The sequence below is a fragment of the Capra hircus genome, chromosome 2 (genome assembly GCF_001704415.2).
Source record: "Capra hircus breed San Clemente chromosome 2, ASM170441v1, whole genome shotgun sequence".
Lineage (NCBI taxonomy): Eukaryota > Metazoa > Chordata > Mammalia > Artiodactyla > Bovidae > Capra > Capra hircus.
Genome location: NC_030809.1, coordinates 10,406,698 through 10,422,685, shown reverse-complemented (window position 1 = coordinate 10,422,685; position 15,988 = coordinate 10,406,698). Strand labels below are relative to the sequence as shown.

At 39.8% G+C, this 15,988-nt stretch overlaps 1 protein-coding gene across 1 annotated transcript in view; it reads right to left on the bottom strand.

Annotated features, from left to right (window-relative positions):
* STX12 (syntaxin 12) overlaps positions 2,335-15,988 on the bottom strand; it is a 37,795-nt gene continuing 24,141 nt past the window's right edge. The window contains exons 5-9 of the mRNA XM_005676789.3: positions 14,073-14,116; positions 12,359-12,464; positions 7,152-7,224; positions 6,379-6,461; positions 2,335-5,067 (exon numbers count right to left, since the gene is read on the bottom strand). Coding sequence (XP_005676846.2) covers positions 4,975-5,067; positions 6,379-6,461; positions 7,152-7,224; positions 12,359-12,464; positions 14,073-14,116 — 399 coding nt within the window. The 3' untranslated portion in view covers positions 2,335-4,974. The remainder of the gene's footprint in view (positions 5,068-6,378; positions 6,462-7,151; positions 7,225-12,358; positions 12,465-14,072; positions 14,117-15,988) is intronic.

Here is a 15,988-nt window from a genome sequence, read left to right as displayed (position 1 = left end):
ATTTAAAATTATCAACTGTTAGGAGAATCACATTTTCCACTGGTCTTCAAAAGCATAATAAACTCATCCAGCAAGGATGTTAACTGGTCAGATTTTTTTTTTTTTTTTTTTTGGCTGCATGTGTGGCTTTAAGGATCTTAGTTTCCTCACCAGGGATTGAACCTGGGGCCACAGCAGTGAAAGCACCAAGTCCTAACCACTGGACTGCTAGGGAATTCTCTCAGGTCACTTATCAAATGAACGGGTTAATATACCCCCTTTTCCAGCCCTGTGATTCCAAAGATAGACTAGGCCAATAGTTCTAAACTCGGTTTCAGGAAAACTGGCTATAGCTTCCTCCTTTGAGCACAAGGACTTGATTCTTAAAAAGAATTAAATCGTCTCAAGTGTTTTGAGTATAACAGAAAAGAGAAGGTACTTTTATCTGGAGAGATTGTGTGGGCCTTTGAGGTCCTATGCCCTTTTCAGGCATGAGGTGGTATTGAAGGCATTTCTAGCTGTCAGTGACCTTAATAACATGTCAGCTTTGTCTTTCAATTTCTCAGCTTCCATGGGTGGTCCATTATTTAATCCCTTATAATGCTGAATATACACCCAAGAAACCGAAAATATATTCTTACCCTTATAATTCTTTATTCCTTGGCCATTTCCCCTGTTTTCAGCACAGCTAATATTCACACTGACCGCTGATGTAATGTAATGGCATACTTACCTAGGCCTTTTAAAGCAAAATGCTCTTTGTTTGGGTACCAATGATGTCAGTACAGATATGCAAACTAGAGGACAGCAGTCTAGAAGGTGAACCTTTTGAAATGTAAAGACTGCTGGACTAGCTGCCAATGGGTTTTGGTATCTCAAAAAAGATTAGTTTCTTAGACTTTGAGACTTCTTTAGAATAGAATCTAAAGACATAAGGAATATACTGATATTAAAAAAACTTCCTTAGAACATCTTTGATATGAATGATCAGATGGAGACACAAAAACAAATGTTTGTATACAGATGGTAGATACATCAGGAAACTTCATTTAGCCGGGTGGTGAACAAAAAACTGACAAGGTGCTAAGGTCCGTCTAGTCTAGTTTTTCCTGTGGTCATGTATGGATGTGAGGGAGGCCTGGCATGCTGCGATTCATGGGGTCACAAAGAGTCGGACATAACTGAGCGACTGAACTGAACTGAAGAAAAGAAAAGATGTTCATGAAAAGTGAATAGAAATTGCCATTACTCTGGATTGTTAAAGCTTTATGAAAGAGGTGGTGGAAGGACAGTTTGTATTAGTGATGAACGGAGACAGTGCATAGGTCTAAAGGTATGGTTTTGAAGTCTGTGTGCTTGAGATCAAAGCCTGGCTCCACTGCTCCTAAACTGTGTGCCCTTGGCCAGGTCACTTACTATGCCTCAGTTTCCTAATCCATAAAAAGAGGACAAGAAAAATACATCTCTTCAATGGTTTTCTGGCTATAAGATGATAAATGTAAAATGTTTAGCATAGTGAATTGTTTGTAGTAAGGGCTTTAATATCACCCCACAAATGACCAATGAGAGCACTTCCACAAGCCTTTAAATTCCTACAGCAGACCACCATCCTTGGCCTCAGCTTCTTCAGCTGTAAAGCGATGGGGCTAGTCTAGATGAGTGATTCAGACATTAGAGATGTCATGGACTAGGGGAAAAAGAAAATACTACAGTGGCATCAACTTTTATTTTGCCAACTAAGGAGATTTTAAATGAAGACTGTGACCTAACATCACCACCTTTTCATTTTCATAATCTTTTTAAAAAGTGAGGAAGCCTTAGCTCAAAGATGGCACTTTAAAAAAAGCCCACTAACATTATTTTTCTCATTTCTTCATGGACTGTAAAAAATTGGTCCTCAATCAGAGTCCCACATTAAAAATTCTATCATTTCAAGTTTATCTCTTAAAAATTAAGTACTATTTTGTCAATCAAATTTCATTTTGGATAAGGATTCAAATGAACTCCTCAGTTGACCTTAAAAGCAGAAAGGGTTAGAATCAAAATCTTTCAAGCTATTCCCTGGCAAGGTGGAGATTCTGAAGTAGTTGTAATTCATAGTGCTGGAAAGCAATACTGAAAAATTCTTTGAAACCTAGGGATACCCTAAACATGCTTAGAAAAGCAGGGAGGAAGCAGGTGATTCCCACTCCTAGAAACATGATAGAATTGAGTTCTAACACTGAGTTGAGTTCTGGTCTGCATTTAGTGACCAAAAGTAAGTTTCACTCCCATGACTGAGAACTGCCTCTGAACAGAAGAAGGGGGAAAAAAAAAACACAAAAAAAACATACAAAAAAACAAAAACTGAAGGGAGAAGGCTCAAGGTGTTTTAATTTGTACTGACTGAAGCATAATTTCATTTTGACATTTTTGCTAGTGGTACAAGGGAGTGTATCTCCACTCCTTAACAAAACAAAACCTGTTCAGGGAGCACAGATCTAGCAGCTAACAAGTTCCTGTTCTCGAATATTCACAGAGGAAGTAGCCCGCATGACACTTCTACTCTACCCTATACTACAGTACTACAGTTTTAATTCACTTGAAGAGAAACTTTCCATAAAGGAGAAAGGGAGAAAGAGCAAAGGAAAGGAATAAAGAGACAAACAGAATTTGTATGTTCAGACTAAACCCTTGTGATCCTTATAATCAGAGAATTTAAAGCTATAAGAGAGCAACTGAGGACACTTGGGGCCTATGGGTTAAGTAACTTGTTCAAATACCTATAGTGAGTAAATGAGAGAGTTAAGATTCTCCAGGCCTTCTGTACCCGAGTCTAGTTTTTGACCTCCAAACCAGTGGTTTTCAACCATGGTTACACCTGAGAATTATCTGGAGCTTTAAAAGTCCCTATATCCAAGCTATAACCCCCACTAACGAAATTAGAATCTTGTGGTAGGGGTACCAAGATATCAGTATTTTTTTGTTTCTAATGTGAAGACATAGTTAAGAATATCACTGCCCTAAACCATGGTGCCCTCAAGGTGGGCAAAGCACAGATAAGGATGATTCTGTGAACAGGTTTGTTAGGCCCATTTAGCAGAACCTCTTGGTAACTACTACAAGTTCTAGGCCATTGCAATTCTAGGCCAAGGTCATATTTGCGGCCCATGATTACTATTACCACACCACCATGGGATTATATAGTATAATAGAACAGAACTATGGTGGCTTCATTTAACCCAAACTGGAAAGTGTTTTGTTTTGTTTTTTACAATCAAGCCTTTTTTTCCTTGCCTGGAGTATTATAAATGATGTATTCAGGTCCAAGTATAATTTAGAGCTGAAGGGGCAGTGATTGTAGAACCAATGAATTACCTCTGAAGCTGCTGCCTGGGCCTCTGTGACACCCCAACAGCTCTATTCTGTTCTTCAAGGAAAGGGCCTCTTCCACCCCCAAACCAATCCTCACCTGATCTCCAGTTTTCTTGCAGGTCTCAGTTTTTCTCTGGATAGCACATCATCTGATATCTACTGCATTAGGATGTTAACGCATAGAAACTTATAATAGAAGGTTTTAAAATGTTTATTTGTATTATGAGGGTGAAATGATGCAAGAGTGCAAAGAAACTTAAGTATTTAGCTCTTGTTTCCCTGCTGTTCACATTATTTTAGGAAAAGAAGATTAAGGAACATTAAAAGGAATGGAAGAAGTAAATATAAATATACCTAGCCAAATCCTCTAATTCACTAAAGGATGAACTGAAATTGTTGGCCCAATTCACATTTATTGAGAACCTAAAAAAATTACTTCCCCTGTAACTTCCCTAGACCTGTGAAAAAGGGGAGTGGACAACATTTATATTACAAGACAGCAATCTTTTATTGAAACATTTTTTTTGGTCTAAAACTATGCATGGAGAGATTAACCTCTTGTTCATAAATTAGGATAATTCTAACATCACTATTCCAAACCAATATTATTTACAAAAAAAGTACCTTTTCTTTGTTTTCTTGCCAGTTCACAGGACTAAATTCTAAATTTTAAACCAACTTCAGTCTAGCTTTTAAAATTTCCCTGCCACCAAATGCCCAGCAAACCTTATTGGGTAGGGGGCAGCCTTTTGACGGCAACAGTCATCATTTACCAGGAATGTAGAACCACAACTGAGCAACAACAACAGAAGATTAAATCATTCCAAACAATTCCTGTTTGCTTTCCAAAAGCACGCTTTGTCTAATTCTCCCATTCTATACAGACAGGTGGGAGAGGAACGCCACAGAGCATCGCAATGTTGATTCAATTAACCTCTTCAAAAAGTGGACAAGATGGTTTAGCATATATATGGATGAACTGCAGTCAATGACACTAACAAGTAATAAACTTTAAACCCAGATTAACACATATTCCCCAATAGCTGGCCAGCTCAGATCATTACTTCTCATTTAATCTGGATCACATGTGCAATTTTTTACTCTCTAGTTAAATACATTGCCAAAATTTTTCAAAGCATATAGGGAACAGGCTTCTTAGAAATTCAAATTAAAATGTTAAATAATAAAAATTGCTGGCTTATTATACAGTTTCTGACAAACTCCAATGTGCTGGGTGACCAAAAGTAATTCTATCTCAGTTGCTAGTAAAAAGGTAAATCTTGTATATACATAAAAAGACAATATTACAAGACTGTAGTGTTAGCCTACCGAAACAAGAATATCTAGAATGGAATTTTAAGTAAACACTTGGGATGATGAGCAATCAGAATACAAGAGAAAAGAAAATCCACATAAATTAATTCTTAATTTGAGAAATCAATAAAATGTATACACAAATTGATAAATACTGTCTCCATAGGTCACTAATTCCAAGGACTAGTTAGTAGTTAGTTTCTAACTAAATTATTACAAGACATTCTGGTGTATTCTCTCTTCGTATGATCAGTTTGTTCTGGCAAGACTCCAATAAGCACTTGCCCTTGAAAACAGCTCAGCGGGAGAAGGCTGGAGGCAATCACTTCATTTATTAACTAGCCACAAAATAAATCCCAAGATTACAATAATCACTGACAGGACAAGCACCAGGATACAGATCTTCTTGCGAGATTTTTTCTGAGGAGAGAAATATGTAAAGAAGACACTCATGAAACAAGTAAAAAATGTTTATAAAACTCCAGGAGTGCTTCATCAGTCGGCCTCCTGGTAATGCAAAATTAAACTGTGTATGATTATGCAGACGCCTTCTCAAAAATCTCAAGGTACCAGTGCTAGACAGCAGTGCAAGTCCTCATTCAATGCTCCCAAATACAGTTTTGCAAAGGAACTGTTTATGTTGCAAGGTGTTATTTGCCATAAAATAAGTTATTTGTACATGTATATTTGAATAAAGGTTTTATACCTATTATAAAATTTTATGTTCACTGTAAAAAATACAGACAAGCAGAAGAGAAAATAATCACCCACAGATAAAACAGCTGACATTTTAATTGTATTTCCTTCTGATCTTTTATCCAGGCACATTTATCTGACAAAATTGGGACCATACTGTATCATGTCTGACGGTTTTCTCACTCAATATTTTAGAATAAAATTTGTGATATTATAAACTCTTCATAAACATCTCTTTTAATTCCCACATAAAGTAACATGAAGTGGATGTAGATAATTTACTTGACTGTTCTTTACTGTTGGATATTAAAGTCATCACTCACTTTTTAAAAGGAAACTACTGTTAATACAATTTCTTTAAGAACAGTCCCAGGGGAAGTACAATTATCTTAGGAACATGGTAAATGACTAAATGCTATTTGTTTCTAAAAACCCATGCAACACCAGGTTGAGGAGAAATGAGAAGGACCTCGTTCACAACATGTGTAAACTGAGGTGAAGACCTGGATAAAGTTCGTAAAATCAGAGTTTCAAATAATATGTAGAAAAATACCACTTTACAGAAAGGAGAACAATTAACCCCTATTTGTTCACAGCAAAATAACCCTCATATGATAAGCCAACTAATTCATATATAAACAGCAGTCCAAGTTGAGCCTCTGTCCATTTTCTGTGGCAACAGTCAACATAAATTATCGGCACAGTCCTACTTTGTACCTATTACTATCCTAACTGAAACAAATTTCATCTGTTTAGGTTAGAAAATTAGCCTTACCCCAAATTAGGCATCATGCTAGCTTATGGGGATAGCTTTGTAGCTAAGCGGCTTTTATGTCAGTTTATTCAAAGTTTGATGCCTTTTTTGTAGATCTCTCTGCAAAGGAAAATACTAAAAATGGGGCTGGGATGGCAATTACGACTGCCTGCCTCCAGCTTAAGACCAAACAGACGGCTGCAGCTGTTCTCCATGTGTCAGTGACTCTGATGGCCCCTAGAGTCTACAGCAGAGTGACTTTCTTTTGTACCTGCTTTTACCTGATAGTAAGCAGCTCGCTGTAGCTGGTCAGTGGCTCTTTCTACATGCACCTCTGAGCTTTCCACATTGGCTTCTATGCTGTCTGCAAAAGAGAAGGGCAGAGGATGTTTTACCACAGTCGGATGTTTCAAGACTGCAAACTGAAGAGCATTCTGATGCTAAGGGTCCTGTTCACCACCATCACTCCAACTATCCAGCCATGAGATCAAAAGCTACCAGCCCCATAAGAGAACAGCCCTCTTCTTTGGAAATAAACACTGAAGAATTATTTAGAGGTAGAGGGTGATGAAGTATGCAAATCATCCACAAACAGTTCAGAAAAAAATCAGGTAAATAAAAAGAGTGCAAATAAAAAGCAAATGGGGTAGAATGTTAACAAGAAGTAAATCTAAGTAAAGCTTATAAAGGAGTTCCTTGTTATTTTCATTTTTGCAACTTTTTGTGAACTTGAAATTATTTCCAAATAAAAACTTTTTTTTAAAAAGGGTTTCGAATCCCATAGTTGTGCAAGTTTCTGGAGATAAAAACTGAGAAGCTGACAGCTATTTCCCTAAACAACCAAAGACTTAACATGAGGCTACGGCAAGTGAATGGGCTATTCATGGAAGCCTCATTTTAATTTCCACATTTGACAAGGTAAGAAAATTGCTAAGAAAATGAATTTAGTGATTTTTAAATGGTATTCCTAGATTCCTAAGACACAGCTTACTGACTTCTTTGCATACAAAAACTATCCACTCACCTTTATGTTAAAGGTATCAATAATACATACCAATGATATCACCTTGGTCATGGATCATCATGGCCAAATCTTTAAATATCTGATTGACATCCAAAATATCAGCCTAAGGAACACACACACAAAAAAATTAACCAATATTAAGTAACATGTTAGAAGATTCATTTCCTCTACTTACCTAAAGTTCTGGCTATTAACATAACACATGTGTTTTTAAAGCTTATAAATCATGCTTTCTCTATAAACAGAAAATGAAAATAAAGTTAATTATTAACACTTACTAAGTAACTTCTGTATGCAGAGTACTATGCTGGTAGGTAATTAGAAGCACAGTCTCTTGGAGCCTGACTATCAGTTACAGAGGACTGTTAACCCTCCACAGTCTTGTTCAACCCTAAATTAAGAACTTCTTTGGACCTCCCTACTAAAATGTGGACAATGACAGTACCCATCTCATAGCATTTTCAGAAGTACTAGATAAAAAGTTCTTCAGTTCAGTTCAGTTTAGTTCAGTTGCTCAGTCGTGTCCGACTCTTTGCGACCCCATGAATCGCAGCATGCCAGGCCTCCCTGTCCATCACCATCTCCCGGAGTTCACTCAGACTCACGTCCATCGAGTCTGTGATGCCATCCAGCCATCTCATCCTCTGTTGTCCCCTTCTCCCCCTGCCCCCAATCCCTCCCAGCATCAGAGTCTTTTCCAATGAGTCAACTCTTCGCATGAGGTGACCAAAGTACTGGAGCTTCAGCTTTAGCATCATTCCTTCCAAAGAAATCCCAGGGCTGATCTCCTTCAGAATGGACTGGTTGGATCTCCTTGCAGTCCAAGGGACTCTCAAGAGTCTTCTCCAACACCACAGTTCAAACACATCAATTCTTCGGTGCTCAGCCTTCTTCACAGTCCAACTTTCACATCCATACATGACTACTGGAAAAATCATAGCCTTGACTAGATGGACCTTAGTCGGTAAAGTAATGTCTCTGCTTTTGAATATGCTGTCTAGGTTGGTCATAACTTTTCTTCCAAGGAGTAAGCGTCTTTTAATTTCATGGCTGCAGTCACCATCTGCAGTGATTTTGGAGCCCCCCAAAATAAAGTCTGACACTGTTTCCACTGTTTCCCCATCTATTTCCCATGAAGTGATGGGACCGGATGCCATGATCTTCGTTTTCTGAATGTTGAGCTTTAAGCCAACTTTTTCACTCTCCTCTTTCACTTTTATCAAGAGGCTTTTTAGTTTCTCTTCACTTTCTGCCATAAGGGTGATGTCATCTGCATATCTCAGGTTATTGATATTTCTCCCGGCAATCTTGATTCCAGTTTGTGCTTCTTCCAGCCCAGCGTTTCTCATGATGTACTCTGCATAGTAGTTAAATAAGCATGGTGACAATATACAGCCTTGATGTACTCCTTTTCCTATTTGGAACCAGTCTGTTGTTCCATGTCCAGTCCATGTTCCATGTTGCTTCCTGACCTGCATATAGGTTTCTCAAGATGCCGGTCAGGTGGTCTGGTATTCCCATCTCTTTCAGAATTTTCTACAGTTTATTGTGATCCACACAGTCAAAGGCTTTGGCATAGTCAATAAAACAGCTGCTGCTGCTGCTGCTGCTAAGTCACTGTCCGACTCTGTGCAACCCCAGAGACAGCAGCCCACCAGGCTCCCCTGTCCCTGGGATTCTCCAGGCAAGAACACTGGAGTAGGTTGCCATTTCCTTCTCCAATGCATGAAAGTGAAAAGTGAAAGTGAAGTCGCTCAGTCGTGTCTGACTCTTAGCGACCCCATGGACTGCAGCCTACCAGGCTCCTCCGTCCATGGGATTTTCCAGACAAGAGTACTGGAGTGGGGTACCACTGCCTTCTCCGCAATAAAGCAGAAATAGATGTTTTTCTGGAACTCTCTTGCTTTTTCAATGATCCAGAGGATGTTGGCAATTTGATCTCTGGTTCCTCTGCCTTTTCTAAAACCAGATTGAACATCAGGAAGTTCACGGTTCACGTATTGCTGAAGCCTGGCTTGGAGAGTTTTGAGCATTACTTTACTAGAATGTGAGATGAGTGCAATTGTGCAGTAGTTTGACCATTCTTTGGCATTGTCTTTCTTTGGGATTGGAATGAAAACTGACCTTTTCCAGTCCTGTGGCCACTGCTGAGTTTTCCAAATTTGCTGACATTATTGAGTGCAGCACTTAAAAGAAAGGGTATTATATGGTAAATGACTAATAAGTGGTATAGCATTTACCTCAAGCAGAGAAGGAAGACTATGGCAGAAGAGGCAGGACTTAAGAAGCCATATACATAGAAAGGTAACTTAGTTAAAGAACAAACAGCCCAGTTTGGCTATAACATGGATGTGATATTATGATTCATAATAAGAAATATGTATTTGACTTTGTCTCAATCGGAGCAGAGAGCTCCTAAAATTTTCTTCTAAGTGATAAAAGAGATAAAGATGTCCTTTTTAATTCAAAACAAACCCTTTCAACCACTCCTGAGTATGTTAATAGCTTGGCTTTTGTAAAAACCCCTAAGGATGGGGGCTAGTTGCCAGGGGAACCAACCTGGTGTTTAGTTGATTGGAACTTTCAGCCCCAATTCCAACCTCTGGGGAGGGGTGGAGGGCTCAAGGTTAGATCAATCACCAAAGGCCAATTATTTAATTAATCATGCTCATGTAACCAGAAGTTCAGAGAGCTTCTTGGTTAGTGAACACATGGAGATACGGGGAGTGTAGTAGGCCTGGAGAGGGCATGGAAGCCATGCACGTGTGCATGCTCAATCATTTCAGTCATGTCTGACTCTTTGCAACCCTATGGACTATAGCCCATCAGGCTCCTCTGTGCATGGGATTCTCCAGGCAAGAATACTGGAGTGGGTTGCCATGTCCTCCTCCAGGGGATCTTCCTGACCCAGGGATAGAACCCATGTCTCCTGAATCTCCTGCACTGCAGGCGGATTCTTTGCCACTGCACCACTGGAGAAGCCCCATGGAAGCCATGTACCCCTGGCCATATACTTTGCCCTATGCATCTCTTCCGTCTGGCTCTTCCTGAGCTGTATCCTCTTATAATAAACCAGTAACCTAATGAGTAAACTGTTTTCTTGAGTTCTGTGAGCTGCTCCAGCTAATTAATCAAACCCAAGGAGGGGATCATGAGAACTTCCAATTTCCAACCTGTTGGTCAGAAGCACAGGTGACAACCTGGATTTGCGACTGGCACCTGAAGTCGCAGAAACGGGGGTCAGTCTTGTGGGACTGAACCTTCAACCTGTGGGATCTGAGGCTAACTCCAGGAAGACAGTATTAGAACTAAGTTGCACTGTAGCGTATCTTGATGATGTGGCAGAATTGCTTGATGTGGGGGGAAAAAACACATATTTGGTGACCAGAGTGTGGGAAGGATAGAGTGGGAGTAGAAGAGAAGCACACCGGAGTGTGTTGCTGCACTGTTAGAGCAGGGTTTGCATGTTAGATGCAGGAAATGACTGGACACGAAAGTGCAACAGCTAAGGAATTAGACCTTGATTCTGTTGAACGTGAAGTGCCCATGACACTCCTCTCCTCAGCTCCACACATCTCATTCTACTCTTGGCTGGATGGGATTTCTCATGTTAGAGAATCAATTAGATGATTAGTAGCAATAGATGAAAAAGAAAACACATGACATCTTTGAAGTCAAACTTCGGGCTTTCCCTGATGGCTCAGCCAGTAAAGAATCCATCTGTAATCCAGGAGACACAGGAGGTATGTGTTCAATCCCTGGGTTGGGAAGATCCCACAGAGTAGGAAATGGCAGCCCACTCCAGTATTCTTGCTTGGAGATTCCCTTGGACAGAGGAGTCTGGCAGGCTACTGTCCATGGGGTCACAAAGAGTCAGACATGACTAAGTACGAGCACAAGGATGAACTGTTTCATCAAAAAAACAGAGGGCAACAACAAAATTCTGTAAAGCAATTATCCTTCAATAAAAAAAATAAATTAAAAAAAAGTATCAAGAAAAAAAAAACAGAGGGCTCTAGAGCAGTGTGTCTCAACCTTGACTGCACTTTGTAATCACCTGGGAAGTTTGTAAGATAAAAAATGCCCTCACCCAGGGCTTCCTGTGGATGTTCGTCCATTTTTAACCTACAAAAAAATAAGAAAATCACATGCAGTTCAAACTAGTAATTGGTGGGTGGATAAGAAGAGGTGGGGCATTAAAAAAAAAAAACCTCTCCAAGTGATTCTAAAAGTACAGTCAGGGTTCAGAACGACTGCCATAGATGAAGGTCAAGGAGGAGATCAAAGTTTCTCCTTTCTACAACCCTCCTCCCCCCACTGCCCCCAAGATGGCAGTCTTCCATCTCCATGGAGAAAAGTACTCAGGTTTAAGGATATTTTACTTAAGGTCATCATGCAAAAAATTAAAGTGGAAACTCAGGTAAGAAAGGCCTTGAGACTTCTCTCTCAACCCTCACCTCAAAAATTGTTCCTGTTTCTCTGACTCACAGATGGGATACCCACAATTTGTGATTGGACTTTCAGATGCACAAAAATGGAGCAAACTTTTTGGCCTGTCTTTACTCTGGGTTATTCAGACTAAGCAAAGGGCTCTCCGTAGAGCCCCAGCGAACCTAGAGACTGGCATTGAGGTTTGGGGACAAGGTCTTAATAAAATATTTGTTGGCCTTGTTCTGTTCTCCATGGGTATTCTCATGGAGACCCTATAAAATATGGTGACTGAAGAGGGGGTCCAGGTATCCTCAGGCACCATGACCAGTACCATCCTAGTGAAGCATGAAAGTTGCTCAGTCATGTCCAACTCTTTGTGACCCTGAATCCTCTTTGTAGCCTGATTCTCCAGGCCAGAATACTAGAATGGGTAGCCGTTCCCTTCTCCAGGGGATCTTCCCAACCCAGGGATTGAACCTAGGTCTCCCGTATTGCAGATGGATTCTTTACCAGCTGAGCCATCAGTGAAGCGCAAGTGTACTGCAATGGGTAGCCTATCCCTTCTCCAGTGGATCTTCCCAACCCAGGAATCAAACCAGGGTCTCCTACATTGCAAGTGGATTCTTTACCAGCTGAGGTACCACGGAATCCTGATATGGTCATAAGAGTAGGTCAAATTCACCATGATTACACTGACACATAATATGCAAACTGTACAACTCATTTCATCCTTTTTCATAATCACTGAGAGAAAAACCAGATTGCAGATACACTGAGTCAAACAAAAAACATGACCTGGCCCTCACCTCCAGCTGCCGAATTGCTGTCTCCCTCTCTTTAATAAGCTCCAGGTCCTGTTCGGTGATGGCCACCTCATCCTCCTGTCTCTGCATCTGGTTCCACTCCTCATGGCTGCAGGGAGACAAGCACATGGGCTGATTCCTCCCCGCAAAGGTGTACCTAAGACATATCATCTCTGCTGTCAGCAGAGCCTGTCCAAAGACGGTACCAGGCCTCCAACTCCTCTGGTAACAATACAAGTCCCTGGGGGTTACATTCTTCACATCCAGAGGCAAAGAACTGGTAACACCAAGAAAACCAAGTCTCAGCTTTCATGGGCAAAACTAAGAGGAGGCAGAATTACAAGGGATGGGACTCCTTGCTGTTTCCATCGAGGGATACACTCTATAAAGTTGCTAGACAAGAAGCGGGCAGAGATTTGAAATCTCTGGCCCATTCTCTCCCAGGACACTCTCAAAGTGCAAGCTGTGTTGGCATCTCAGGTACTAAATGGGTAGAGAAGAGCAGGTTAAGTGACCTGTCAGTGCCTCACCAATTAGTCTGACAGAATCATATCTCCTGGTTTTCAAAGATTTCTTTGAGGCTATTAAATGTCTCTTAACAGAAAAGCAAAGTGAAAAAGCTAATGAAATGTTACAACTCTTCTTTTCTGGTACCATATTTAGAAGAAAGGCATATGACTTATAAGACATGGCACTTTGAAAATTCAGCATTAAATGTACCTTTCCAGTAGTACGCATAAATCACATGTCATCTCCACAATACTTAGAGAACCTTCTCCACGTGCTGGAGATATAAAACTGAGTGAGAGGGCACTCCAGGCCTCTGAGGCACTCAGAGTATAGGGGTGGCAAGATAGATGCACACCTGTGACAAAACACTTTATGTTCTGAACTAGTACCATCAATACATCTCTATGGAATTAGTTAATTCAGTTTGGAGGAGGAAGGGGATGTCTTGTAGATACAAATCATTTGCTTTTTCTAGGGTTGCCTCCATTTTAGGGATGAGTAAACAGAAACCCAGGAACTTTGAAGAACTAATATCCGAATTATAGGTAAAATCTCAGCCCTCCTAAATTGTAGGTTTTGGGGGTTTCTATTTATTCCTCTTGAGCCAAACCCTCTCCTCAACACACAGATATCAGAGATTTCTTGAAAGTTTTTTATTCACTTTGAAATTATCCCTTTCATAATTCAAAGATCATGGAAAAGCCCACTGTTTTGATTTTTTTTAATCTGATGGATTATAGATTACCTACCCCAGGGCTCTTGAGAGTCCCTTGGACTGCAAGGAGATCAAACCAGTCAATCTTAAAGGAAATCAGTCCTGAATATTCACTGGAAGGACTGATGCTGAAGCTGAAGCTCCAATACTTTGGCCACCTGATGTGAAGAACTGACTCACTGGAAAAGACCCTGATGCTGGGAAAGATTGAAGGCAGGAGAAGGGGACGACAGAGGATGAGATGGTTGGATGGCATCATCAACTCGATGGACATGAGTCTGAGCAAGCTCTGGGAGTTGGTGATGGACAGGGAAGCCAGGCGTGCTGCAGTCCATCAGGTCACAGAGTCAGACACAACTGAGCGACTGAACTGAACTGACCCCAGGGGTCCCTTTATTTTTCCTCCTTTTTTCTCACTGATTTTTAAAATTAAAAGGAAGTATAAAGTATAAAATCCCATCTCAACTATCTACCTTAGAACAATTCCTTTACCTGTCAAAGGAGACGAGCTGTTCCTCTCTCTGCCTCTCCTCCGCCTAGAAAGTAGATGGCATTATTGCTGCTGTTATTCACAAACATGTCACAGACACAGACACACACATACACACACACATATTCACATACACACAATGACCTCCTTTAGCTACAGTATAAAGAAGCAACATCCTTTGGCTCTGATAGGATCTGTAAGATGACACAGGGCTCTGGCAATCCGTCTTGACTGGGAATGGGTGTGAAGTAGTCAAAAGCCAATCTGCACTCCACTTTGGGTTCAGAGTCAAAACTATACTAAGTAGGATGGAAAGAACATGGTAGGAGAAAGGAATAAACACTAATAACAGTGATAACATTCTTAAATTTGGAGAGAGGTGGGTTAAGGGAAAGAATGGAAAACATGCAAGCAAACACATTTTCAGAACTTGTAAAGATTTCTTTTAAAAATAGACCTTTAAAGCATATCGGGTTCTAAAGTGACAAACTGACTTCAAAAATCAGTCTAATGATACATTACTTTTGTAATTTAACAACTAAGAAAAAAAGTTAAAAGAGCAATCTATATTTTTAAAAATTCCCTTTTTTAATAACAGTAATCAAAAAGTTAAGCAACACAATGAAAATTTCAAAATTCTACCCACCCAGAGGAATACAGTGGGGTTTTTAAAATTATTATTAGTTTTCACTCTCTCCCCAGATCAAGAAATGAAACACTGCTTGTGTCCTAAAGCCTACCTCTGTGCTTTTCTCCAATAACCACCACCTCCCTCTCCTCCACAGTAACCATTATCCTGACTTTTTGGCCACCATTTTCTTGTATTTTTTAAATATTGATACATATCAATATTTAATATTTTATCTGATTTTGAATTTTACATGAATGGAATTATAATGTTTGTATTCTTCCATGCTTTGATTGGATCAGATTAGATACGCCAGATCCATCCCTGATGCTAAATATAACTATGGTTCATTTTCTCTGTTATAATATATTATAGTACCACCATGTATTTATCTCTTCTATTGTTAATTGACATTGGAATGTTTCTGATTGAATGTTGCTATGAACACTCCTGTACTTATATCTTTGTACAAACATACAAAGTTCTCTGGGGTAGAATGGCTGGGTCATAAGGTGTTTTGAAGTTACAGCCAAATGTTTTCCAGTGGTTTTTCCAACTCATACTACCACTGGTCAGGTAGGAAAGTTCCTGTTGCATTACATCCTTTGTGTACCCTGGGCTGTTTATTACACTGCAAAAATTATTTGCCAGTATTCTTTGGGGGCTAGGATAAAAGATGTGTGAACAAAGACGATTTGTATTTGCTTTTGTTTGCGTGAAGGTACTCAACCAGACCAGGACTTCTAAAAGCTTCAGGCTTTTGGACCATTCAAGTAGTATGAATTTGGACAGCAAATCTGCCTGAAGGTTACTCTGTGGTATAATTTACCACAGATTTCCCCTCCCTCCTGCCGTTCTCAGTGTTAATGCAATCTTTTTAGCAGTCTGCTAAGGAACAGGAGGGCTTACTTTTCATTTTTTTAGGGCCCAGTTTAATTTGCAAGCACCTTCTCTTACAATATCCATCTTGCATGGACCCATTACTTTGACTTCATGCCATAAGGACATCAAAACTGAATTCACGTTTGCCCCCAGTAAATGTAATCAGTGGAAAAGTAGTTTTTCCGGTGCTCTGCTTATCTCTATGGGTTCACACCTTCTCTTAGGCTTTGATCTTAATATTTTCATGGCTCTTCGATATTTTTGAGACACTGAGTTGTTAAAATCTAGTATCTGTTAATTCTTTTCAAAGGGAAGGCTAGTCCAAATAACCTGGCCTTCTACATTCTAGGAAACGGATTTAACCTTTCTTTTTAAAAAGCTTTTAACATAAAATCAATATGACAATGA